Source organism: Rosa chinensis, chromosome 1 (assembly GCF_002994745.2).
Source record: "Rosa chinensis cultivar Old Blush chromosome 1, RchiOBHm-V2, whole genome shotgun sequence".
NCBI lineage: Eukaryota > Viridiplantae > Streptophyta > Magnoliopsida > Rosales > Rosaceae > Rosa > Rosa chinensis.
Genome location: NC_037088.1, coordinates 60,465,232 through 60,492,532, shown reverse-complemented (window position 1 = coordinate 60,492,532; position 27,301 = coordinate 60,465,232). Strand labels below are relative to the sequence as shown.

The 27,301-nt window shown below is 33.9% G+C and overlaps 4 protein-coding genes across 13 annotated transcripts; 1 reads left to right on the top strand and 3 right to left on the bottom strand.

The window, feature by feature from the left end:
- Positions 1 to 545: 545 nt before the first annotated feature.
- LOC112171206 lies at positions 546 to 4,451 on the bottom strand. Its single transcript, XM_040507981.1, has 11 exons — positions 4,319 to 4,451; positions 3,363 to 3,490; positions 2,930 to 3,121; positions 2,524 to 2,824; positions 2,328 to 2,451; positions 2,116 to 2,240; positions 1,954 to 2,035; positions 1,704 to 1,833; positions 1,456 to 1,613; positions 765 to 1,136; positions 546 to 626 (listed from the first exon to the last, which is right to left on the bottom strand). Exons 1-11 carry the CDS (start codon positions 4,449 to 4,451, stop codon positions 554 to 556), a joined length of 1,818 nt encoding a protein of 605 aa, XP_040363915.1. The 3' UTR covers positions 546 to 553.
- A 4,374-nt stretch (positions 4,452 to 8,825) lies between these two features.
- On the bottom strand, positions 8,826 to 15,721 carry LOC112188254. Of its 6 annotated transcripts, XM_024327333.2 has the most exons (15): positions 15,474 to 15,721; positions 15,258 to 15,328; positions 14,838 to 15,186; positions 14,554 to 14,616; positions 14,426 to 14,465; positions 14,293 to 14,334; positions 13,816 to 13,957; positions 13,395 to 13,446; positions 11,884 to 11,940; positions 11,228 to 11,295; positions 10,869 to 10,958; positions 10,117 to 10,278; positions 9,914 to 10,003; positions 9,211 to 9,261; positions 8,826 to 9,126 (listed from the first exon to the last, which is right to left on the bottom strand). In XM_024327333.2, the coding sequence occupies exons 6-12, from the start codon at positions 14,330 to 14,332 to the stop codon at positions 10,224 to 10,226; spliced, it is 504 nt and encodes a 167-aa protein (XP_024183101.1). In that variant the 5' UTR covers positions 14,333 to 14,334; positions 14,426 to 14,465; positions 14,554 to 14,616; positions 14,838 to 15,186; positions 15,258 to 15,328; positions 15,474 to 15,721; the 3' UTR covers positions 8,826 to 9,126; positions 9,211 to 9,261; positions 9,914 to 10,003; positions 10,117 to 10,223. The 6 variants fall into 6 exon arrangements, with proteins under 6 accessions (XP_024183101.1, XP_040368317.1, XP_040368316.1 ...); XM_040512383.1 differs by having other exon boundaries at positions 14,293 to 14,465; positions 15,421 to 15,721; XM_040512382.1 differs by having other exon boundaries at positions 14,293 to 14,465.
- A 2,093-nt stretch (positions 15,722 to 17,814) lies between these two features.
- Positions 17,815 to 20,044, top strand: LOC112191290 (dehydration-responsive element-binding protein 2A). Its single transcript, XM_024330933.2, has 2 exons — positions 17,815 to 18,014; positions 18,509 to 20,044. Exon 2 carries the CDS (start codon positions 18,579 to 18,581, stop codon positions 19,731 to 19,733), a length of 1,155 nt encoding a protein of 384 aa, XP_024186701.1. The 5' UTR covers positions 17,815 to 18,014; positions 18,509 to 18,578; the 3' UTR covers positions 19,734 to 20,044.
- Positions 20,045 to 23,951: 3,907 nt separating this feature from the next.
- Positions 23,952 to 26,891, bottom strand: LOC121051006. 5 transcript variants are annotated; one of them, XR_005804762.1, is made up of 3 exons: positions 26,537 to 26,891; positions 24,767 to 24,921; positions 23,952 to 24,236 (listed from the first exon to the last, which is right to left on the bottom strand). XR_005804762.1 is itself a non-coding variant. In XM_040512748.1 (3 exons), exons 1-3 carry the CDS (start codon positions 25,590 to 25,592, stop codon positions 24,148 to 24,150), a joined length of 576 nt encoding a protein of 191 aa, XP_040368682.1. In that variant the 5' UTR covers positions 25,593 to 26,529; the 3' UTR covers positions 23,952 to 24,147. The 5 variants fall into 5 exon arrangements, 2 of the variants coding, with proteins under 2 accessions (XP_040368682.1, XP_040368683.1); XR_005804761.1 differs by having other exon boundaries at positions 24,820 to 24,921; positions 26,537 to 26,889; XM_040512748.1 differs by lacking the exon at positions 26,537 to 26,891 and adding an exon at positions 25,208 to 26,529 and having other exon boundaries at positions 24,820 to 24,921.
- Between the last annotated feature and the right edge of the window lie 410 nt (positions 26,892 to 27,301).

Sequence of the window (27,301 nt, the reverse complement as noted above, 5' to 3'; positions counted from 1 at the left end):
TTTTAATTCCAAATTTGTCTCTCCGCATGTTAAGGACAAATTTTTAATAATAAGTTGGAAAAACTTATCCTATTGTGTATGTTAATGGTATTACACTAGTTAGAGATCCCGCGCTTTGCTGCGGGTATATCACTTCATTCAAGTTATATAAAAACATAATGAACAAAAGAGAGAGGAAGTTTACAAAGAAACTGCTTATTCATTATCATTAAAATAATACATAGGTTACATCCGTCGCATTTTTTTTTTTTTACACTTCATTTAGTGGAAGTTTGTACAACCCAACCACAGGTAATGGTAAAGGTTATTCAAAAAATTTCGCTGCTGCCACTAATTCAAAATAATTACACTGAAATAGCCGCTTTAGTTTATGGTACAAAAACTACTTGACAGCACTCCAGTTGATTAATTACACTGAAATAACCGCTTTATTTTATGGCACAAAAACTACTTCACAGCACTCCAGTTGATTAACTGACTATCGTAGTACATAAAGGATACTCAGTGGTTTAGTGCAACATAAGTTATATGTTCAGAGAACAGTTACTGATGTTTAGACATATTTATCCTTCTGAGGCAGCTTTCCTTTTCCTGATGATGATGTGGTTGTTCCCCGTTCAGATTGCCTGATTAAATCAAATAACTAAAATGAATGTGTTTTCTGTAGATTTACAAAGGTAAAAGATTTTAATATTATTAAGAGTAACTGCAAAGCGGACTTTTCAATACAAATAAAGGAAACAGCACAAATATTGGATATTTACCTCTTACTTGTTTTGTGTGGTTCAGAAGTAAATAGAGCTCTTTTGCTTGCATGGATTCCTCTTTTTATTTCTGAGAGAAGCTGATCTGGCGTGTCACTTGTTGGCTCTTTTTCTGTCAGTGGGAGAGAGGCTTCTGGATCTGGGACAATATTTTTGACAACCAGTTCACTGTTAGGATTAACCTTAATGTGAAACTGGTATGTTTGTCCTATTGTCTGCTTAATTTCTTTTGGCAATGTGTGTTCAGTTGGATATGTTCTCTTGTTAAGGAGATCTTCACAGGTGCTGCCAAATAATTGTTCACCTTCCTTTCCCATGACTATCACTGTGGCATAATTGTCCTTGTCCTTGATTGTCATATATACTCTGTAACTGTATATCAAAGAGAAGGAACAAATGTAAATAATATGGTAATTACTAAGTATACAGAGAATGAATTGCTACATTGTAGATTATTATTATTATTATTATTATTATTATTTTAGTAGCATTTGAATAATAGATTTAATAAAGCTGCAGCACTTGTATTAATTTTTGGTATATTCTGCTCAAATTGTAATTATATTAAATCAAATCAAGGAATTCAGGATTCAGCATTTGTACCAATCGATCAATCAAATCATAAACCATAGTACAAACTGCAGAATGTTTGAAAATATGTTACTTTTGGATTAAGAGTCAGAGCATTCACCATGGCAAAGCTGTCTGGATCGCATGCTTAGTGCAGGTCAATTCATTGGAGTCTTCTTTTTGCTTCAGTTGTTTGTGGCAACTTGGACAACCCTTGTACCACCAGCCGCTATGCGTAGGAAATCTACATATTGAAGCAATGGAGTAGACTGTTTCTTTCTGTAAAATATCAAAGTTCATAGTTCTTAACTGAATAATTTTTATGATGAAATTCCATATTTTAGCTGATTGAAATTTTAATTGTAATACCGCATATAGGTCTGGATCAAGTGCATTCAAGTCAGCAACAGTCTTTCTCTGTTGATCCTTGAGTTCTGCTTGTGTTAGTTGCTTGAATGAATTTGCAATTATCTTAACCTTGTCTCCTGGCCTTGAGAACCTACAATATTTTAAACTTCAGATTGCGAATATTTTTCAATACTCTGAATCATAACAAAACAATGAATAAATGTTGAGTTAATTAAGGAAAACATCAATATGTATATTAATTGCAACTTACTCGTTTCTGTATAAATCCCTTTGTGCAACTTCTGGATCAATGATGAAGCAAGTGTGATTTGTACTTGATGGTGTAATTCGCTCTAGTGATTGTAAGAGAAATTAGTTAGAACATGGTTGTTAATTGTAACATTATCGTTATCAATTTACAAAAAATCGCTACCTTTAAAGAGAGTGACTCTCAAACTGGTGAAAACAGCGAGCACTGGTACAGTCAAACTTCGGACAGCTTCTACGTTAAATTCTCTTGCAGTATCACCCCAAAGTGTGATATTGAGATCTTCTCTTCTGCATTTTTAATTTAGAAAATTTGTTTCGCATTGTTAGTTGCCAAAAAGAGTAGTTTAAATTTTTAAGAAAAGTTGAACAGTGCACCTCAGGTTTTCCATTGTGATTTCACAGATGGACTCGAGTTTTTCATTGTTCTTGACAGGAATTCGATGTTCCGGTACAATTGATTTGACACAACCGTAAACATCTTTTATTGTAAAAAGAAATACTGTTGTTATTATAGATAAAGTCTGTAATATGAAAACAGAGAAGTTATGCATTTAAAAGATAAGAAACTTGCCTGACAGCACTATTTGCTGATTCAGTGGCCCTTCTTTCTGTTTTTTCAGCTCTGCACCCAATTGATCAAATTCCAGAAGCCTAAATGAATGCAGTGGGATAAGCGGGAAAGTGTCCTGAACTGCTGTGAATTTTGTCATCTGGTTGAAAAAGACCTGTGCTTCATGATCGATGACTTTATAGTTGGATTTTTGGTGATTTCGAGTGTGAAGCAGGGAAATATCATAGACTTTTCCTTGTTCCATCTTGTTGGTCATATAAGGGAAGTTATTTTCTTCAATGATAGCATGAATCGCATCACCCTGTCATGGATATATATATATATATATATATATATATATATATATATTAGGCATGAAAGTTTAGACATTGCTAATTGAGTAAAAATAAGTTGCCGGCAATCTTACCTTCTCATCTACTAAAACATAATGCAGGCCATCATATATCTCAGTGTTGAACTTCTTTGGTCTCCATTGTCTACTGACTCGTATCTCAGTGTTGAACTTCTTTGGTCTCCATTGTCTACTGACTCGGGCTCTTATACTGAAGTCCGAACGAAAACCTGTTATGTTGCGTAGTAATGTTGGGCTCATTGTTTCCTGAGGTTAATATAAGAAAATGTAGAGAACATATATCAGATGGACAATAAAAAAAGTTGAAATGTTCTACAAATTTTACAATTTCAGCATATGGACAGCAAATAACTCAACCAGTCTTGAAAGTTATCATCTGATTGACCTAGATGAATTTGAGATCGTAAGAAAATGGAATAAGATGAGATAACAAATTGTAAATAACACGTCAGTGATTGGATTCATAAAATGAAAGCTGTTTATTTACGTTTTTCAATGTTGACTGCAAATTTGCTAGCTTTAAGAAAGCTGTTATTCTAGGCTTTATGTTTCGTACAACTGTTAACCAACAATTTGCACAGAAAGCACAAAGCATGAAGGAATCAAAAAGACTAACTTAAAATACAGAATAAACCATGAAGTAATCAAATATTTAATTTGAAGAATGCAGGAATCAAACACTTTACAGTGTTAGTGTGTGAAAGCGAAAATTGAATGAGTAAAATTCTACATGCTTAGTCATTCTCATGCTTACTGTGTCGAGGGGAGGTCCACACTTCCAAACAGCTTTGAAGCTTAACACTATATTATATATTATATATATATGGCTAGGCTAGATGGCTGAAGTGTAAATCGAGAGAAACTTTAGAGGGATCTAGAATCGGATAAGGATGGAAAAAAGCTAGGAGGTTCTGAAAAAATCTGCAAATAGGAATATCAAAAGGCACAAAAGCAGATTTTTTCCCAACAACTCAGCAGTTGTCAAATCAATCCCAATTGCTCTACTGATCTCAAAGTGATATAGCATCTGTTTTGTCCAGAAAAGTTAAGGGGACAGAGATTCAAGAAATCAAGGAGCAAAAGGGCACTGAAAAAGTCAAGGGGACAGAGATTCAAGAAATTAAGGAGGAAAGGAGATTGAAAAAGGAAATTTAAAAAATGAAGGGGTCAGAAACGTTCAAATCTGAGTGCACTTCTGTTGAACACGTATAGTCCCCCGAAAATCCGGAATGGAGATTCAAGAAATCAAGGGGGAAAGGATGTATCAAAAAAAAAAAATATCAAGGAGGAAAGGAGATTCAAGAAATCAAGGGGCAAGAAATGTTCAAATGTAGGTGCACTTGTGTTGAACACGTATACTTTTTCTTTTTTAATCGTGTTTGTTCTTTCTGTTAACTTTTTATTTTTTACCCAGGGATTCAGGGCAAAAATGTAATCACAAACTTAATCCCTTTTTAACACTGTTTGTTTGTGATGTAGAATCATCTGCAGTGTTCATTTTGTTTGGACTCTTGCTGATGATATTCTGGTTTAGCTTCACTGCTTCAGTTGTCTGTTTCATATCATTTTCATCCATTTTCAATGGTATAGGCTGAAGGCAATTGAGACTCCATTGTTTTACACTCAAATTATACACATTGAAACGAATTGCAAGTATAGCTGGGAGCATGTATTGGGTTTCTTCTCTTTTAGTCATGTTGACTTTTGTCTTGACTTTTATCAATTGTTTATTTTATTTATAATCAATTGTGTCACATGGAATTCGTGCACATTCATATATTAAATACGTATGTTAAAGTGTCATGAAAAAAATATTGTATGTTAGAGATGTAAAATATGTACACTTTCAGTATTTGTATTGATTCGTTTTATTTGTTAATTCAAATCATAAGATGCTTTACAATTTCCAAAAATGTGAAGTATTTATAATTCAGAAAATAATTGAATTTTTGTAAATCAAAAATTGAAATATATCAAATTTTAGCTTGGTATCATAATTTTTTTTTCTATTTATAAATTTAGCAATACATCTTTATAAACTATATTTTTAGTATATTTATTTGGTATATTGTTGTTGTTGTTTATCAAAATTTTCAATCCATTTCTTGATGTAACTCTTGAAAGTGCAACATATAATTGTCCATGAGTAAAAACAGGTTCCGGTAAATATATGCCAACTTGATTTAGTGATTGACCTTGACTTTTATTAATAGTCATAGCGTAACATGGTCTTATCGGAAATTGTCGTCTTTTAAAAATAAACGGCCATTTGTTTTCAGATGCAGTAAGAATAATTCTAGGTATAAAAACTTTTTGACCTATGTTGTCTCCTGTTAATATTTTTGCTTCTATTAATCGATCAAATAATTTTGTTACTATTAATCTTGTACCATTACATAAGCCAGAAACTTGATTTAAATTTCTTAATAACATGATAGGCATTCCTATTTTCAAAATTAATTCATGTGGTGGTAATCCATTAAATTCAAGTTTATTCAAAAATTCTATCGGATATAAAATCTTCATATTTTCATTATTTCCAGAATTCAATACAATATTGTCTGCACTTAAATAAGTTGTTTTGTTACCTGGTAATAAGTTTATAGCGTAATCATTTATATCTCGAACTGTTGCATTTCGTGGTGTAACAATTGCACGTTCTTTTAAATAGTTAAAGTCATTGTAATTGATGGTAAAATCTGAATAAGTTGCAAGAAAAATTGCTTCTATTGGATTTGTATAAGTATAAATAAGTAAATCGCTTGGAATTTCAACCCAAGATGCATCTCTATCATTCTCATCATTAATTGAACATATACGACCTTCTCCAATTTGTAATAACCAATTTGCAAAAGTTGAAATATTTATTTTTTCTTCATCAGTTAATTTTTTTTTTGATAGTCTCATATTCTCTGTTAGGTTGAATATTTTAAATGATGACCATAGGTATGAACTATTTAATGAAGCTTCAATTATCTGTTCTTTGGTTCCTCCTGTAATAACAGGTAGAATCTGTCGAAAATCTCCGCCCAATAATATAGGTTTACCGCCAAATGGTTTGTTATTTGGATCTGATAGAATATCACGTAAAGATTTATCTAGTGCTTCAAAACAGTGTTTATTACACATTGGAGCTTCATCCCAAATAATTAATTCTGCTTTATCAATTAATTTTGCAAGATGAGTACCTTTTTTTATTGGACATATTGATAAGCTATTGACTGTCAGAGGTATTTTAAATCGAGAATGAGCAGTTCTACCATTTGGAAGTAATAGTGAAGCAATTCCAGATGAAGCAACAGCTAAAACAATTTTTCCTTCAGATCTTAATTTGCTTATTATTGTATGCCATAAAAATGTTTTACCAGTTCCTCCATAACCGTGAACAAAAAAAGTATTAAATGTTTTTTCTTCAATTGCTTTAATAACTTCATCATAGACAATTCTTTGACATGGATTTAATTGAGCTACCAAATTTATATGTTGATATTTTAGCTGAAGACAATCATATTCTAATTCTTCTCTTAATAATTTGTTATTCAATTGTAATAATTTATCTGTATCAGGCATTGGTAATTTATGGTCTTTTAATGAACTTGATAATTTATTAAATAATTGTTCTAATTCAAATAATAGTTCATTTTTTAATTCTGATTCTGACAAAATGAGATTTGGATTTCCTAGTTGAACTCTGGCTTTATGCAAAATATCATCACACATATTGAACCAATGTGAATCTAATATCATTTGAGGATTTGCAACTTCACAATATAAAATTATTGTAACAAAAAGTTGACGGATTTCAGAAGCTGTTGCAGTTTGTAAAGAATCTGTTAATGCTTCAATCCATTCTTTATCATTGCCTAATAAACCTAAAACTCGGCAAGCTTCCTGATATGAAGTATATGTGATACCATTTATTGTTTTTATTGAATCATAATTGTGACAACCTTTTTGAATATTTAATAACATTCTCATAAAATATAATTCACCTTTTGCTGGATGTACATATGCTATTCGACCAATTGTTTGACATTGTTTTCTTGGTTTCCAAATTTTTTTATTATCGTCCCAAACAAATTTGGTCGGAAATTGCGTATAAGTTAATTCAGATGCATTTGAATAAGTTGAATTTGCTTTAAACCACCCAGTGAGCATAGTATCTTCTGTACTTTTTTGTCTTATTATTGATTGTAGAGATTGATATTCATTAAAAACGATATTTTGTTGTAAAGGCAGATGAATTTGTAAATGTTGGACAGCTGGATGTCGAGAATGAATTGAATATTCAAATAATCTCCAGACAGATTCGTGGGCAGTTAAATAACGACAATTAAGATAAGTTGTAATTTCATCATTTAGATTTTCATAAAATAAAACTCGGGCTCTATCCGGACCTTTATTTATGTATTTAAATAGATATTTAATTAACATAGATTGAGAGCATAATTCAACGTTAATATGAGCATTATATCTTAATAATAAATTTGAATTATAGGGCACAACAAAATTATTTCCAATTTGTACGTTATTTTTTACAATAAATTTTGTATGGTCATTACGACGTCTGTATATTGGAGGTGCATTTGTTTCAAATGTAGTATCTGTATTATATGGTTTTGGAAAAAATTTAGAACATTTTCCGTCTCTCATGCAAGGAGATTTTGGATTTATTTGTCCGCAAGGTCCATGAATCATAAATTGGCTAACTATTTTCAAAAGTTCTGGATCAATATTTTTATCTGGCAATTCTGCAGAAATAATAGAATCAATATCAATTGGTGTATAACATTTATAATCTTTTTGTAACCAAAACAACATATGAGCATGAGGGAGTCCTCTTTTTTGAAATTCTATTGTGCAAACATCTGCGTCAATTTGTCCGAAAGGTTCACCGGATTTAATATAAGCAATCATATTTTGTAATTTCATATTAAACATTCTCGAAATTATGTCAGGTCTGTCTTCAACTTTACAGTTGGGATTGTTCTTAAAATATCTTTGTATTTCAGGCCATTTAACATTGCATGTAAAAGTTATAAATAAATCAGGATTACCGTACTGTCTGCAAATTGCCATGGCATCTTGATAATTATTTATCATATCTCTAGGACTACCAGTATGAGAACTTGGTAAAATAATTTTTTGTCCTAAATCAAAACCTCTTTTAATTCCAGCTGAATCTGCAGTATAAATGTCTTTAAAAACTTCACTTCGAAAATTACTTTGATTTTTTCTAATCCAATGTAAGCGATCTTCTTCAACCGTTGCATAAGCATCGACTAAAAATTGTTGAAATAGTCGTCCACCTTTTAATAAAGTGTTTGGTATATTATTTCTGTCTTGAATCTGATATGTAATATAAGCTCGCATTGATACTCTTTGTCTTTTCTGTGTACGATTTTCTGTCAATTGTTGCATTAATAAATTTATTTTATATCCATCTTCACCATATGGGAAAAGTATTGGATATTGTAGTGACATATATTTTGGATGTATTTTAGAAATACGTTGTAAATGTCCACTGTTTGATTCAATAATTACATCTTTATTTGAATTGTATTCTCCAATATCACCAACTATCAAACCACTAATTTCATCACTTGTTGGTTCTTCATATTGCTTACTATCAGTAGCTTGGCAATTAAGTATACTCATATTTAATGAAGGCAAAGAATGATTTTCAAATTTATCTCTTATCATTCGAAATTCTTTAACTAATTCATTAGTCTCATCAAACATTTTAATAAGTCCTTCGACAATATCTAGTTTGATATTTTGATTAACATGATCTGGATCGATAGCATTGATACGATTTGAAATCTCATTTTTTGTATCATATATGTATAACTGAGCATACTTAGGACATTCTCCATCAGAAGGTAATACAGAACCCATTAAATGATGGACTTGACCACTAATTTTAAAAACATATGGACCTGAACCACTATTTATCTTATAATCAATTTTCGCTCCCATTGATGTAAAAGAGAACATCGAATTGTAAACTCTTATATTTTCTCTGAAAAGTTTACTTTCTGAACCATTGTTTGGATCTAATAATCTTTCAAGAAAAATTGGTGTTGGTTTTGGCTGCTCAATTTTGATTTGACCTCTTTTGCAACATTTTGTATAAATGAGAGGCTCATTTGAAGATGATTGCTTAACAGCTTCTCCGAACCAAAAAGATGCATTGCAATAATCACATTCATGAACATTATCACCCGAATCCTCATATTTTACAATTGATCCTGCAATGAGAAATTTCACTTTTGTTAGTCAAACAAATATGATAATTATTTTTTGAAAATAATACGTAAGAATTATCACATAACCTTGCTTGCTTCTTTGATATGATGCCTGACCAAATGGATGAGAGTATTGACCTGCATACAAAATTTGTAAACAGTTAGTTACATTGTTCATCAAAATTATAATGATGTGATGACAGTTAGTTACTATCAATTTGCAGAAATTCAGACCTGTATCAATGCTAATGCTGCAATATTTTAATTTATTGAACTATTTAATAAAAGCTATATGCTGAAAACTTAATGTTGCTGTATCAATTAATTCAATCAACCTGAAAAATTTCTGCTTCCTTTAATCATCAGGGGAAATAAATTCACTAATAGAAATGGCAAATGTATACCAAGTCTGAACAATTACTGCATCTGAGTTTAGAAAAGATGAGTAACAAAAACACAGAAGCTGTGTTGTGACATGAGCATTACTGGCAAAACTTAATTAAGAGTGATACAGGACACAGAACGAAACAAAACCAACTGAAATTAACACCTAATTCGGTTCCAAACTAAAGACTTCAGAAGTCATACTTGTAATACTCTGTTTCTTATTGAAGACTAAAATTTGAAACCAACTGAAATTTGATTGAATAAAAATAGAGACGACAAAACTGAATAATTTGAAAACAAAATTGAAGTAGATATAAAGTTATTAGTACAGGAAAAGGAAATACAGTAGAACAAAAGTCTCGTTAAAATTAAGGCCATAAATTAAATTAATTAAAAATTTTACCTTCTGTAATCATATGCGGATTTTCATTCGCAACTGCAGTGATATTTTGGTCGTTGCTATTTGATACTTCAGCAATTTCTGGATAAGACACTATAATCAAAAATCAAACAATGTCAATTAGTTTATATTTCTAAAGAAAGAACAGTTTTTGCTAAAAACTATTTGCATAGATCAACATTTCAAAGGACATAAAATAGACCCACCTGTTTTCCATCTACGTGATTTAACTTGATCAACACGATTACATCTAGTTCTTGTTGCAACAAAGCCCTCACCACGGCAGATTCGTTGATTCTGACGATTTTCAGCATCACACTGTTCTAACAATCTTTTTGCTCCTCTCATCATAGTTTTTGGTGCCATCACTGCATTCAAATATGTAATCCAGTTTAAATTTCAGACAATTATCTCTAATAATGATAATTTGTAAGTCCATCATAGTCTCATAGATAGACACACACTAACAATAACCTATTAATCACCTCTTCCATAACATAAACTGAATATCAGTGGTAAACTGAATACAAAACTACCTGTAAAATTTCTATCTAAACCCAAAACAGCAAAAGAGACTGACAGCACGCTGTCCTCTAGATCTGCAGAATGAAAAAAAATATATATATTTACACTATATGATAACACTTTAGACACAGAAACTATAAATGAATCACCGATGAAATAGAATAGAAGTTTATATCCAATTTGAATCATTCTTAACATTTTTAGAATCAATCATGAGATGATCCAAAAAATCATCGAATTCAAACTGAAAGTAATACATTACGTAAACACAGCATGAATTTAAGTACAAACTTTACATCATTTTGAATCAGAATGTAAAAAACTGAACCAAATAGCATCCCCAAACATATCATCACTGAATTACTAACTAATTTGCATTAATACCAATAATGAACATCAATATGAACATATCAATTTTATGTTAACTACATACCTGAATAGCAATAAGACGGTGAGATACTTCCAAACAATGTACAGAGGAACAGCGGCAGAAGAATAATACACACACTTCTTTGCATATAATCTGAAAAACACAAACAAAAGAGCAATCAAATTTGAAAATTAATCATTAAGCTGCCAAAAAACATAACCAAGGTATTATAATTTAGCAATCACATTGTTTGGTATAGAGAAAAGGAGGTATCATAATTTATTATAATTTAGCTTCCAAATAGAGTTTTGTTTGGTATTATAATTTAGCAATCACTTATTGCTCAACAAAATGTGTAACTTTCAACAACAGTACATAAATGAGGTTGGTATAGATAATCAGAGGGAGAATGGAATCAATACCGAGCCTTCAAAATTAGATTTCCAAAGTCTCTGGTTTTATGTTTCAGCTCTTCAAGAGTAAGTCTCACCTGCAAAACCAATATAGAGAAAAGGAGGTTTGATATATCAGTATGGATTGTACACAGAGTGTCATAAAAGGAATACATATTGAAACTGGACGTCAATTTGCTATTTATTCACTTGTGTATAAAATGCATCTACATCTCATTTACATCTCATCATTTTTTTGGTTATGATTAATCTGTTTTTGCTATGGGATGATATGCAGTTATCAAAGAATGAAACTTATGAATTAAGAAGGTCAATACAGAAGTTGGAAAGGAGGTTCAAGTAGGTTAATATATGCAGTGATATCTACAGCTAAGTGACTCTTTCTGTCTTTCAGATTAAAAATACCGAAATCAGTTAAGAATACCAAAAAAAAAAAAAATTTATATATATAATTTAAAAATATCAAAATGTACTTTTATGCGCTATAGTGTGCATCCAAAGAATAATTAACCAAAGGCTGAAAATAACTCCCAAAAAGCATGTCCAATTCAAAACTGAAAAACAGTAATCAACCATGACCACAATAGGGGAAAAAAAAAAGACACTATATTATCTTTTTCAAAACTTGAATCTGTACAAAACTAACCAAATTAAATGATATTTACCTCCAACAGAGACTTCAAAAGCTGCACCTCTTTCTTCTTCACTGAGATATCAATGAACTGACAAAACAAAATACCAACCAATCACATACATTGACAATCAACACCAACCAATCTGATCAAAAATAACAAAGTAAATTCACGTAATCAAGCAAGTCACTATTTAATGTCTGAGAAATTCAGGAAAAAAAAAAAAGTTTAGAATCTAACACAACTTAAGAACATCCAAATCTTACCACAAAAACAAACTACCCCATACCCACTGCAATTGACTGGCTTTAGTTCAAAAAACTTCTATACCTGTCCAAGAATACCCATTATCTCTTTTCCCTAACCCATTCTTTCTTCGTCAATGAAGAAGATAGTAATACCCAACTTACCTCAACCTATATAGATATCGATTAACAATTTAAAGGTCCAAGCAAAACTTAATTCCACAAATAAGACATAGACTAATCAGATACAAAAATGCTCAAAAAGAGGAAAACAATCAAAAATACATGGTATGCCACTTCAAAACAGAAACAAACAAAGTAGCTCAGATATTAACTTAATAAACAGGATTTTAATCCTAACAAAAATGCAATCACATCTCATTAATTTGGTGATCCTGCAGGATTTTTGGCTAAATTACCCATTTTTTGGAAGACTCTAAACAAAACTGCAGAATATCTCTAAACATTAACAAACATCCAATCATATGACATTATTTTGTTTAATGAAAGTTAATGAGATGTGTCTTTCCAAATCCATGAGTTTCTTTGAAATTTCCAATACTCTATTTCTAGCGCTCACCTATATACACTATATACTGAAACTGACCAAACAGAAAGAAACTGAGCTACATTGCAAAACTGATACACAATACACAAACAATATAAAACTAACCCAAAATTTTCAAACAAAAAAACAAAACACACTGAAAACTCTATCTTCCAATTTTTTCAATCAACCATCAAAATTGCAAAGCCCAGGGGAAATAAAATACTAAAAAGATCAAAATCTGTATCTGTCAAAAGGCAAAGTCCAGAAAATGATCCTAAACTCAAAACTAAAGCCAAAATTGCAGAAATAACATGGTAGTTAATTGTACTAAAACTAAGCACCCTATTCAATACAAAAGCATATATATCAACGATCCCTAAATTTATCCACTCATCAATCTAGTCATAAGGTGCAAACACCAAATTTCACTTAATGAAAAAAAATAGCACTATCTAATCCTAAGTAGAATTAGAGAACAACATGTAGAATACAAAATCTTAATCTTTTGGTGTTACTATGCTAATGAAGTTTTGGTGGTGTTACAGTTGGTACAAATCGAAATTATGTTTTGACTTTCAATAACATACATAGGCTTAATGGTGAATTTATCTACTTAGGATTGTTTTCTGAAAGCAACTTTTGTTGGCACTGTGCATTTGAGAAATTGCTATGCTGAATTTAGAGGCTCTAAGAGCAATGGCAAAAGGAGGAGATTTCACCACAGATATACCCAAATCAAACACACACACCTCTTCGACCAAAATCTTCAATATCTCCTCTTCTTTCTCGTACCCCAAGGATCTACCATCAAAATCAAAAACCTTATATCAAATCCAAAGGAAAAGAAACAACCATATTACAAAACTTCACTTCAGTTACCATTTCAATTAATCATATTAGCCAACTCTTCAATTAAGCATAAAAACAGTAAAGAGACTAACTGAATTTAACTTTCAACAAACTCAGAATCGAAACTCTGAAATTATAGAATCAAATTCAATCACCCAAGAAAACCCCCAATTCAGTAACCCTAACCATAAAAGCTAATCAAACCCAACACAACAAAACTCAGTTCCCAATTTCCTAACCCGCAATCAATAACCTGAATCAGAAGAGAACAACAAAAACCCCAACCAAAACGAAAAAACATAAAAATCTGGGAAACAATACCTCTTCTCTCCACCGATCTGAATCTCACAGACTCCAGTCACGTATAAAACTGCTTCGACTTCTTCTTCTACTGAATCAGAGGGGATCGAACTCGATGATGATGAGATTATGAGAACATACTTTGGATTCTGGTAAATGATTTCTATTGTGAAACACCACCACCGTCAGACTAAAACAGAAAGTAAGAAGGGTGTAGAAGAATGGCAAACTTGTAATTGACGGAGACAGCAAGGGCAAAAGGGCCACTTCATTTTGCACAGTGATGAACAGTTAACCGGGCTTTAGTATATAGTATAATAAGTTGGACAAATCTTTTCATTTCATATCAAGTATTATGTAACCAAAAAAAGGAAAAAAATTTCATTTACGTACATAAGTAACCAAAAAAAAAGATACAATTGATTGCCTAGTACCATTTACCACAAAGAGACTCAAATCAACAACACTAAGCAATTACATACACATTCATCAGGTAACCTTGTTTTTTCCTTCCGCATAGTGATTGCAATGGATCCATTGCTACACATGGAATCAAAATCATTCAGTAAGCAAATCCAAATCAATTGCTAAACTAATCTCTTTCTTGCAGTGATATACATTGTCCATTCACCTGGTTTGAACCCCTTATATAAATTCCAAATCTTCAAGACCTGAAAAAATGAAAGAAAATGTTAAACCTTCAATTGCAGGACTCAAACTTTAATATGCAATCTGCATAAGCATGCCTTACGCCCTTACCTTTGTATTGCTCAAGTCTTCCTCGTTCTGTTTCAGTCATGACAATTGCAAGTGAATGGACCCCTGCAAATACAGACCAATGCATAGCAAATCAATTGCATACTAAACCAAAAAGTATAATGTAAAAGATCAACCAAACAGTTTAGTAAGAAGGGAAAGACTAAGCTAATTAAAATGGGTCAGGATTTGTTCAAATTGTTCAGGAATTGAGACCAATTGAAAAAAGAAACCACAGGTATTTGGGAAACCAAATTTAGTTCAATGGAGAAGAACAAATGGGTTACCTGGAACCATAATTACTCAGATACCTACAAGATTTAAAGAAAACCATAGGAAAACATCAATCTCCAAAATCTTTTGAAAACGAAACCTCAAAAGTTTTCCAAAGAACAAATAGCGTGCAAAAGAAATAATACCATGTGTATTTAGTTTTGTATGAAAAAAAAAAAACTATAGGTAGAGTAATGTCCAAATCAAATGACAGGGGAGTTAATTGAATATCAAAGGAAGAAGATATGATAAACATGCGAAACACAAATGAGGTTTCTGATTCTTCCCTTGCAGTTCTAAATGCAGCAAAAGAATACCCGTAACTCCAAATCTTCCAGTGCGGAGCCAAGAGAGGGCGGAAGCCTGCTTCCCACTCAAATGGGTTACCAAAATATTACTTGAATACAAAAACAACAGAGGAAAGCCAAACATACCTGGAATCAATAATAGCAAGACACCAACTTCCACGTTATTCATAAATTACTCATGTATTCAACATATATACCTGAGAAAGTTGAAAGAAAACCATACGAAACGAAAACAAAAATCAATCAGCAAGGAAACCCATATCAAAGGAAAAAGATACCACACAATTACCGGATAACAATTAGCTAGGTTCCTCTGTTAGGTAAAATCTTTAAACTCTGTACCGATTTTGATATCTCTCTTTGGGTTTAATGTTGCTTTTCTGCCGTTCCGGGTCGTGTTTCTCCGCTTCACCGCTTGTATTAACTGTAAACTGAGATACGGGTTATTGGGTGAATAGCAGTGAGGCCATATCTACTCCCACAGTCCCATGTTGACACAATTCTTGTTTCTCTTTGAGATCGTGCGCATGGGCAGTTTTCTTCTTCTTTTTTCGCCGAATGGTTCTCTTCGTTGTTCACACGTCCTATATTTTCACTTTCATTTTTAGTTAATTTACCACAGTATCCCTTCTATATATTTTATAGGGGTCGTGACCACTTATCCAATTTCAGCTTAAAAATTGCCCACTTACTTCACTGATATTTTTTTAACCTCATTTACCCAATCTAATATTTATTGACAGTTTTATCCCTGTTAATTAAATTGAAATCTCTCTCCTCTCAGACTCTCTCTCTGTCTCTAAACCGAAACTTAATGATCTCTTTCCTCTCAGACTCTCTCATATTCAAAGCTCCTTTCTCACGGCCTTCATCCTCGACGATTCTCTCTCCTCACAGCCTTTATCGGGGACGAGCATGGAGGCGAAGACGGCTCTGATGTCAATTCCGGCGAGGAGGTCGAAGAAATCCTCTCTCTCTCTCTCTCTCTCTCTCTCTCTCTCTCTCTCTCTCTCTCTCTCTCTCTCTCTCTCTCTCTCTCTCTCTCTCTCTCTCTCTCTCTCTCTCTCTCTCTCTCTCTCTCTCTCTCTCTCTCTCTCTCTCTGCCTTCATTTGCGACCAGTTCTCCTTTGTTGGCAGGGTTTGGGCTGAAGATCCGGTGCGCCGATCAGAGCTTCCTCTAACTCAGTTTGGTACTCCGTCGAAGAGGGGTGGATTTGGGTCTGATATGTAGGCAAAAATGAGAGGTTGAAGAAATAGAGGGTGTGTGGTTCGGTGGGATAATTATGGTGTCTGCAACTTGCTGGCATATGGTGGGATAATTATGGTGGTGTGGTTCGGTGGGTGAGTAAAATAGAAATGGATTTAGTGGAGTTCTGGCGGTGATTGCAAGAAAAATAAAATAAAAGAGATGGATGGGGTGGCTGGGGGTGAGGAAGAGAGAGCTAAGCTCGGAAAAAGACCACTTGTCTGTTGGCAAGCTAGTAACTGTGGGGTTTGATTGATGGTCTATTGGGGGCAGTAGACACATTATTGGTCCCCAGTAGACTTTGATATGAGGGACATGGATCTCTATAGTGTGGTGTTTTGATAAGTTACCTGTTGTTTTCTGTTTATTAAAGTCAAATTATCTGTGAATCCTACAAAATGGTGCATTTTTGGTGGTCTATTGGGAGGCAGTAGAGACATTGGACTTTGTATTGGGGGCAATAATATGATTATAAATTGATCAATTGTGACTGTAGTGTATTCATTTTGGTTTTGGGAGTTCATACAATTCACTGGACGGCAATAATATGATTTTTGGAAGGCAATAACATGATTACTAGGGGGCAATAATAGCCGGATTCCGGTCATTGGTCGCCGGAATCCGGTCACCGTTCGCCGGAGTCCGGTCACCGTTCGCCGGAGACCGCGCCGGCCACTGGTCACCGGAGCACAGCAAGGTGGAAGGTGACTTCTCTCTCTAAGTGAGAAAGGAGAGGGCAAAAAAGTCTCAAAAAAAGAAAAGAAAAAAGAATTAATTGGGTAAAGGGGAAATAATCTCTTAGAGTGTTTTGGGTAAATGAGGTTAAAAAACAGTTGGTGGAGCAAGTGAACAATTTTTAGCCTAAAATTGGGTAAATGATCATTTTCCCTATTTTATAAATGTCAGTTTTTATATCTATCATGGACATTATAGGAAGTTCAAGAATTTGGTGAAGCTTTGACACCAAATCTAGAGCCTCCCTTTATAGTAGTAGAGATGAGTTTGATTTATATATTCGATTAATTCCTCATTTAACGATGGAAGGCACGTAGGAAGGTGAGATCCATCCTTAGCGAAAAAGCAAGATATTCGCTATCCAGTGGCACTGGCGCAAATTTCACAACTTCATGTGGGCAAAACAGGAAAAACAAAACTAGCAGAACACAGAAAATTACTTCAGAGTACCAAGACAGACAGTTGCGCGTGAAAAATGAGCGGTTCGGGAAGGTTCGGGTAGAAACGTGGCGCAAGGCTTGGGACCGAAGCGCCACGAAAGCAACTACGAAAGCGCCACGTCATCGATATCCATAGGCCGCGAAAAAAGATAAAAAAATAAAATAAATAAAATAAAATAAAAATATCCGCAGCAGGGAAATATCTAGAGAAGGCTATAAATATCTCCCAGAGGTTCCAGTCCTAAAGATTTCTGGATTCGCTCAGAAGCTTATAGACACTCCTAAACTTTTCCCAGAAAACCATTTGCTCTCTCTCTCTATATCTATCCCAAACCCTAGAAGAAGAAGAAGAAGAAGAAACCGAGCAAAACGCGTCCAGCAGTGTCGTTTTGATTGTGGAAGTCCGATTTCAAAAGGAAATTATCCGAGTCCGGTGGGATTCATCGCGAACGACTCATAGAGGTTGGTGGTTCTGAGCCTTTGTTTTTCTCTTTCTTTCTTCTTTCAATTTAGTTGCTTGTTTTTATTTCGTCGATTTCGTATGTGAGGAAAGGGAAAGGGTTTGTAATTGGTGGCTGTGTTTATTTCGTATTGGGTTTGGGATTTTGGGGTTTTTTTTTTTTTTTTTTTTTTTTCGGAATTAGGGTTTTCTGATTAACTTTCCGGGATTGGGGGTTTTCTGTTGTCTAAAAATTGGGCGTTTTTATTTTGCGGGGTGATATAGATTGGACTTTATATACTTTTGTTTTCCTGAAAGCACCGAAAGTGAAAAAGGAGAGTGTTGGTTACTTGGGGGCCAAGTCCCGAATCTTTAGCTTTTAAGGATTGATTTCCTACTTGGTCTGCAAGAAAACTCCGATTCCTATGCGGATTAGATTTGGTTTTATTTGCTTGTACTGAATCTCTATATATATAAGGCCAAGCGGTGCTCACAGATCTTTTCGATTTTACTGCAGATTGTGAAGAAGCAACGGTTGCAGATCAGTTTGTTAGATTGAGAATCTGTTTATAGACCAGCGAAGAATAATGGGTGCTTATGATCAAGGTTCTAATGGGTTTTCCCAGCCCTTGGGTAGTTCTAAGAAAAGGGGACGACGAAGTAAAAAGGATGGAGCCAGTGTTGTGGAGACTCTGTCAAGGTGGAAAGAATATAACAATCTTTTAGAGTCTGGGATTTACGATGACAAGGCGCGTAAGATTCAGGCCAAGGGGTCGAAGAAGGGTTGTATGAAAGGTAAAGGAGGGCCGGAGAATCAGCGGTGTAATTACAGAGGAGTTAGGCAGAGGACGTGGGGAAAGTGGGTTGCAGAAATCCGAGAGCCGAACAGAGGAAGTAGGCTTTGGTTAGGTACTTTTCCCACGGCTGTTGATGCTGCACTTGCTTATGATGAAGCTGCAAAAGCCATGTATGGTGCCACTGCTCGCCTTAACCACCCTAATGTAAACAGTCACAACAGTTATACATCTTCTTGGAATGACTCGTCACATGAAACTTCGTCAGTCACAACTCCATCAGGGTGTTCTACTGTGGCAACACAAGGATGCTGTGAATCTACTATGATATCAAATCAGTCTGATCACTCCGAGGTCTGTGCAGAGGAGGAATCTTTTATAGTGAAAACTGAGGATGGTGAGGATGAATCGACTAGTCATAATGCATTTACTCAACCCAGGACGTCTAATGCTACGGCAGATGTAGAAGTGAAAAGTGAGGTTCCTATGGACTACTTCCACACAGATCAACCTGGAGTCCAAGAGCAGGCACATGACTGGATTAGCACAGATGGCTTTGATATGGATTACTTGAAGCAGTTTTCAATTGATGAGCTTTTTGATGTGGACGAGCTTGTCGGCCCTATGGATGGTAAACCCATCCCTGCTCCGAGATTGCAGCAAGATTTAAGCTCCGATGTTGGTCGTCCTCAGTTCACGGATATGGTCCCTGTTGATAATAATGCCACACTATCGGATTCATCATACCAGTTACAGTATCCAGATGACAAGCCTCCTGGTGGTAATGTGCAGCATATGGACGTGGAGCCATCAGTTGCCGACTATGGTTTTGATTTGTTAAATCGTCAGATGCAAGAGAATAATGTTGGAGTAGATAATCACGGATACTTCAACGTAGATGATTTCGATTTCAATTTCACTGGAGGCTGCGGCGGCAATGCAAACTGATGAGGAATGTCAAGGCTAGAGTTTGTGCAGCCAGCTCTGTATTGGCTTGGTTACATGTCTTGTGAATATGGTTCTGAAGTTGATGAAGGATTCCATTAGAGTTGTGGTTACCCTCTCTGTAGAGTGTGAACTGTTTTCCTCTTGGGGGTTGCTACAAGAGAATGTAGCAGTGACAATTTTTATCTTTCTCCTCCATGAACAAGTTGCCCTGACTATGATTTTCAAAGTAGTCCATAAACTGATTCTTTGTTGTAAATGGCTTGATAAAAAAAAAATGAAAAATATATAGAGCGGTTCTAGACTTCTAGTTAGATCTTTTAATTTTTTTTTTTGGACTTCTTTTATTTTTTATAAAATTTTAATTACAATTTTACCCCACAAGCTTAAACAAAATTAAAAAAAAATGTTGTAACTTTGTACCTGAGAAGTCTTATGTTCATTCACCTACTACAGTTATAATTGATCACTCTCCCTAATCCCCAGAAACTCAAAACAATCTCAGTTTCGCATATTCAAACCAACCAAGGCCTTTTCCTTGTTCTTATTTCACAAATTCAGGTCAAAGGCCCCTCACTTATCTATGACAACTGCGGCACTGCCATCAGAATTCACTTCCAATAGAAACTCTCTCCATCAAGGTGTTAACCCACAAAACCGCAGCCGCATCACGACCAATCAAATGGTGGAGATGAATTATATATATGTGTTTGTGGAGATTTTAATCTCGATCATAATTTACTTTTTAATTCGAAAACATGAATTCGGTCAATGAGAAGTTTATCAAAAAACTTATATTGATTGTAAGTCCAATTTCATATTTGAAAGACCCTAAACCCAATTAAAAAGATTACACATGTCGATCACGAAATATGGTGGACATTTTAAGATGATTTACAACAAATAAGGTTAAGAGTCCTAGCATCTGTTGATTAGACTTGCAGAAAACCATGCAATGAAGAGATAAGTTGGAGATGATGATCGAGATAGCCAGTTTCCAGAAGGAAAACTGAAAATGTTAAAAATAAGAATGAAGGTAAATTAGGAAGTTTGATGAAAAAAAAATTGAGAGAGAGGTTTAAAAAGTAAATTAGAAGGTATCACTCAAAATATATATAAAATATAAGGAAACACAAAAGCATTATCTGTAGTAGGTCTATTTTCTTTTCCCTTTCTCTTTGATTGCCTTCTCTCCGATGTATTGTGTTTGAGTGACCGGGTCATCTTGGGCGGATTCTCATTGCTTACGATTAGTAATTATTTGGTTCCTAGGTCCTAAATGGTTTTTGGAAGATGGAGGCCCAATCGAGGTCAACAAAATTTAATACCTTGACCAGTAGGAGCCTTGTGGCCTCGGACAATGCCAGCCCGGCCTCCTACCCATTAACTTTGATGCGTTACAAGAAATTGAATTATGATACTTCGGTGGGAGACATAAAGAGTTGAAATTGAATTGTGATACTTCTGTAGGTGCAAAGAAGACTTCCTTTTCTAGTACTGTTTCCCTTGCTTTTTGTTGGAGCATGTTACACGAGTTGCTCGATATAGAGCGGGTGATATTTGAAACAACTGAAAAACCTGTTTTTAAGAAGAGTAACTTTAGAGATAATTAGTGATAGAAATCGCTTAAAAGGGATCCGGATAATATTGGGAGCATATAAGAGCTAGACGTAATTTGAAATTAAGTTTATGGCAGAATAAACTGGAAGGTGTACTACACTAGCGATTTGTCTGATTACATGATTTATACTTGAAAAGATAGAATAATAGAAAAAAGTATTACTATTCAAACTCGAGCATATGCAAATGACAACGTCTCACCATCTCGAAGATAATTACCAACAATACTATCATTATCTTGACCTTCATATATGAAATGCAACTCTAGACACTAGTTTGTAAATTCGCGAATAATATCTATACGTTCGCACCTTTCAATTGGAACGGATACTAAAGATAGTGCTTTACCAATAGGGTGAGATTAAGAAATATGACGATTTGAATAAAAATGGAGCTTTGCATGGTTTGACATGTTGAGAGGTGTCATTGAGACACCCATAGATGCAATGACATTTCAAAACTAGGGCTGAACAGTTAGCCTGAAAACCCGAAAACCAGCCCGGAACCGGTCCAGGACCTGCTTGAACAGTCTGAGCTTTAAAAAATAATTTCACAGTTTTGCAAGGCCCGACCCGAAAGTAATATAAAACGGTCTGGGCCCGGGCCTAAGAAATAAAAAAATAAAAAAGCCCGAAGGCCCGTTTTCTGACTTTCTCTATTAATATATAATACTTTACCCTACTCTGTCTTCCTCTTTTCACTGTCGCACGCACTCCTTTTTTTTTCTCTCTTCTTCGTCTTCTTCCTTTTCTTGTTCTTCTTCTCTTCTCTCCTCTCCTCTCTTATTCTGTTCATACCTTCTTTTTCTTCTTGTAGCTATGATTTTTGTCACACTCTTCTCCTCTTTTCTTCTCTCTTCTTCTTCTTCTTCTCCTCTTCTCATCTCCTCTCCTATTCTCTGTTCATACCTTCTTTTTCTTCTTCTAGCTATGATTTTCGTCACACTCTCTTCTCCTATTTCTATTTCCCCGCACCTCAAATTTCGGTTCACGAGTTGATGTCAACAGAGTTGCAAACTTGCAGATCGGTCAGTTTCCAGATCCATGCCATGTTGGGGAGAAGGCCAAGAGAATTAGGGGGTGAGAGGTTAATTACTTAATGTCTTCAAGCAATTTAGGATATTTTATCCATCTATGTAAAGAGGATTTACTGATTTAGTGGTTAATTAGTGGACATGGGATTTTGAATTTTGATCAGTAGCCTTGTAGACTTGTATATTTCGATTTCGACTGCAATTTGTTCAATATCTTGTGTTAATCTTCTATTTTCTTCTCTGCATTTTGTTTAATTCGTGAGAAATAAAACTTTAAGAGTTGTACGAAATATGTTGATATGAAAGTCTGAGAAAAACCAGAGCATAAAATATGGCGTCCCCTTCTGATATTGAGGCCTGAGCATTTGTACAGATTTGGGCCCAAAAACTAAGAAAAACAGGCCCGAAAAAAACTGGCCGGTCCTAACTCGGTCCTAGAACCTGAAACACACAATTTGAGCCCGACCAGAAAAATTTATGTTTGGGCTCGGGCCTTCTAAATTTTGCACGGGTCGGGCTTAACATTGTTAGCACTATTTTTTCTTAAAATTCTCTTGTATCATATGCTTACCATTTGTTGACCATGATTTTTAGAATGTGTTCTCATTGGTGGAACACCGAAACCTCCAACGAGTTCTTTTTATGAATTTGATTGTTTTATGACTTCGAAAAATTGTGAAAAAAAAAAAAACAATTGCATCATGATTTTTGTCTTCTGTCAGTTCGAGATGTGTATAAAAAATTAAAAATCACTAATGTGAGTAGAAATCAGGGTCTTAAGAAAATTTTTATTTATTTTGTCATAAGAAAGCTATAGTATCCGGTTTCCATGAGGTTAGTGCATGAACTATCATGAGTTTATAGTTTTTAATTTTTTTACCTTTACAATAAAAAATATTTTTGTACTTAATATATAAATTATTAATTAGAGCGTGGATGAAATAAATGGCTAAGATGATATCGTGTAACATAAAACAATAATACCCTCCTAAAAAAAAAAACATAAAACAATAATACATCATTTACGAGATTTTTGACATTTTAATATTGAGATTCAAATATTTATCACAATCTCAAAACAGATTAAATGTGCTGAATATGATTAACTAAATTTTTTTTTTTTTAAAATAGTATTAGTAATAAAGAGAGTAGCAAAAATGTCTAACAATAAAATAAAAAAGCCTAGTATAGAACGTGCCTACACACTCGCTTGAGTATATCCAATATTTCCCGTTGTCCATCCGACAGCCAGAGGAGGAGGGAGGCAGAGGCCCAGTGGGTCTCGTGCCCCACTCACATTTTCACCAAAAAGTTTATATATATATAGTAGGGAACTGTAATCTACACTCCCACAATTAAAATCCACACTCCCTTTCAATTTTTTAGTATTATTTCATTTCCACTATCTTTTTACTTCCTGAAATGCCCTTGTGTTGAAATATTGTTTTTTTTCTTCTTCTTTTCTCTCTCTATCAAACATCTATATATTTACTTAGAATCTTCCTTTAGAAATCATTAGTTCCCTTCAAACATCTACACATATATCTTAGAATCTTCCAACTTTGTTGCAAACAAGAATCCGTTAGATGTTTTTCCTTGCAACTCTTAAACAAACACTTTTACACCAAAGAACAAGATAGAAGACATATAGCATTAATGTACCTTTACATAATTATATGTCATATACAAAACTCTTATATGCCGCGAGAGATAAAAACAGAAGATAACTGATTTCCAGCCAACTTCGATGCTCATTATTAAAATTTAATAACGTAGTTCTATCTTCATATTCATCTCGCATTCACACCAATACTTCATCTTTTTTATAAAAGTCCAGTCTTCCATCCAAAAACCTGTAGTAAAAACAAAAACAAAACTAATCATCAAAATGAAAAACCCTTACATCAAACAATCACTCCAAATGAAAAAAGAAGATGTTACTAAGCTGAGTGTTTCTTCTTAAATCCTCCAGGCCACAAAGGAAGAACAAGAAGAAATTACAGTAAAAAGAAACTAAAACCAAACAACAAATATATCCTCCAGGCCCTAAACCCTTCGTGGTTTTTGCCTTTCTTTAATGAATTTCCAGATCAGAAAAAAAAAAATATATATATATATATATATATATTTATATCCTCTAGGCCACTAATGTTCATCAATATATGATACTCTCAATGCATTGCATGAGTGCATTAGCGACTGAAAAGAGAGAAACTTGAGTACACTAGAAGCTCGTCCTCATCACTGTACCATCCAAAAAAAAATTATATAAAGAACCAGCTACCTTCCCCCTTTTTGTAGGGGAAGATTAATGAGCTGTTGTGCTAAGGTCTGTACTAGCAAAAATTTTACATATAATTGCAAAACATGATGATACTAATACCTGTTATATGATCTCAAATGGTATAAAGGAGAAACTCCAAAGGAAAAGCATACATTTCAAGAGTAAATTACACAAAAGCCATAAATCTTTTCCAGTGCAATGACAAAGCCTAGTAAGGGTTTGATTATGTACTGAGCAAGAAATCCTACACCGACCTGCAGAATAAAATTTAATAACCATTACAACTAGCTAATTCTATCTGTCAAAGTTCACCAACTTAAATGAAATCAGATGCTACTCACAATCCAAGGATTACGCAACATATAAAGAATGTAGAACTGACTAGTAACTAATTAGGAAGCGCATCTTACTTCTTGAAATAAAAGTCCTAAAAATGCATGAAAAAAGCAGCCATCTCTATAATTAGAATAGATACTTACATAGTTACATCTACTTGTTAATTGATGGACATTTGTTACGATAGTGACCAGTATTACGTACCACAACCACTACATTTTCGAGGAGTCTTCTCTACTATCTCAAAATGTGAAGGTTCCCGCTTTGTAGAGCTAGTTTCTTTTCTTTTATTTGATCCTACCGGACGACCTTTATGAGGTTGAATAGTAGGTTCAAAAATTAAGGGACAAGATGCACCAAGTACTTGAGAAAGCTGCCTTATGGTATTTTCTTTTTGCATAATCGGCTGTTTTTCATACTTCTTTTTAATCTCAGATAAAAGAGTAGCGCAAGGATCTTCATGATCCAAGCTTGCATGATGATCATTAGGGAAAGATCTTGTGTCAATTCTCCATTGCATATGAATTTGATTTAGAGGCAGCACTTCAATATTCATCTCCTTGATCATGTGCACACACGGAAGACCCATGGTTTTGAAAATTGGCTCTTACATTGAGATGAATAGTCATTGGTATTTGCCAACAAGTATTGCTTTTGTAACTCATACAAAGCATAGAAAGATACCTTATGAACCACCTCTTTAAAGAAAGGGATGCAAAGCTTTTGAGGAACATGAATCTTTTCACTTGCAATAGTTGTGTTTTAATTTCCTGAAATTGATTTTCAATGGCAAGACAAATATTTTCCTTCACTTCACAAAGACCACTAGTTGAAACTTGAAGATATTTCTTTAAGGTTGCATGTACACCTTCTGCCCTGGAAGTAACATTATTACCAAATGTGAAATCTGCCCTATCCATGCAAATACAAACCTCTCTTTCCATGGAAGCCAAGTATTTCCAAGTAAGTCAGAACTGAAACATAGTCTTTGTACTCAATTTGAAAATGATTCCAAGCTTCATTAAATGTTGGCATGTCCCAAGATTTTACTAAGGTGGTCCAAGAAGACATAAAAGCAACCCAACTAGTAGATATAGAGATAACAACTCAGGTCAAGAATATGAACAACAACGACAAAAATATAATGATAGATAATTGTAGTTAGTTTTTGTCCAGAATGAAATTGAACATGAACAATCATTAGCTTTATCTCTTATTTATTGTTTGGACCATAATTGAAACCAACAAAAGAATTAAATATAAACTAAATATCTTAGACATTGTTATTGAAAACATACGAAGGTTTCTACTATCTCTTCTATTGCTGGAAATTATGTTGAAGTGATGAAATCAATGAATTTACTTTTTGCAAAATTCACTCCCAAACATGTGAGTCATAATAACGAGTCAAATTTAACAAAGCCCATAGCAATCTAAGATACATAAACCATAAATTTTGATAGAAAATTGAATTTAGTTTATCAAAATTACTCAAAATTAAACCTTTAGATTAAATCAAGGTAAGATAAGTACCTAATGCTTGCGTTTGTTGGAGATGAAGGTTTAAGTCTTCTCTCTGCGAATTCGGCCATGTCGACCCATGGTCTCGAAGTTCAACACTCAAAAGTTGAACCGGCAAGGAAAAGAATGAAAAATCGGTATAGAATTTGATATAGGATCAGGTCAATTCAGCTAAATCCTTGCATCAATTCCTTTGGGTTTGCCTTAACGTCTTCTATCAGTAGCACTCTTGATTGGATTGTGTTGGTCTCAACGTCTTCTACCCCAAAACAAAAGGTTTTGCTGGAGAAGAGAGAGAGAGAGAGAGAGAGAGAGAGAGAGAAAGCAATTGCTGTCGTGTTTTTAGATAAGGAAGAGAGAGGGAAAAAAAAAAAAAGGGGGGGGGGGAAACAATTCTCTGACATAGGGATATTTCAGGAAGTAAAAATATAGTGGATGAGAGATAATATTAAAAAATTGAAAATGAGTATGGATTTTAATTTTAGGAGTGTAGATTTCAGTTCTCTATATAGTATTAGTATTATAATAATATCAGGTTTTTAATATATTTTTTAATATTATTTTTTTCACTTTCAAGTAGAGCACTTCACGTGCTCTTCTTTTGTTTTCTTTGTTGGGACTTGGGATTGTTTGAGGAAGAAAACACATTTGAAATATCATAAATTATTTTTCTTTTCCCAATTTTTTTGACATCAATAATAAAACTAATTACAATTAGTGATTCTTATTTTTTTTATTACTTACAGATTTTTAAGTCTAATATGAAAAGGATTAAAA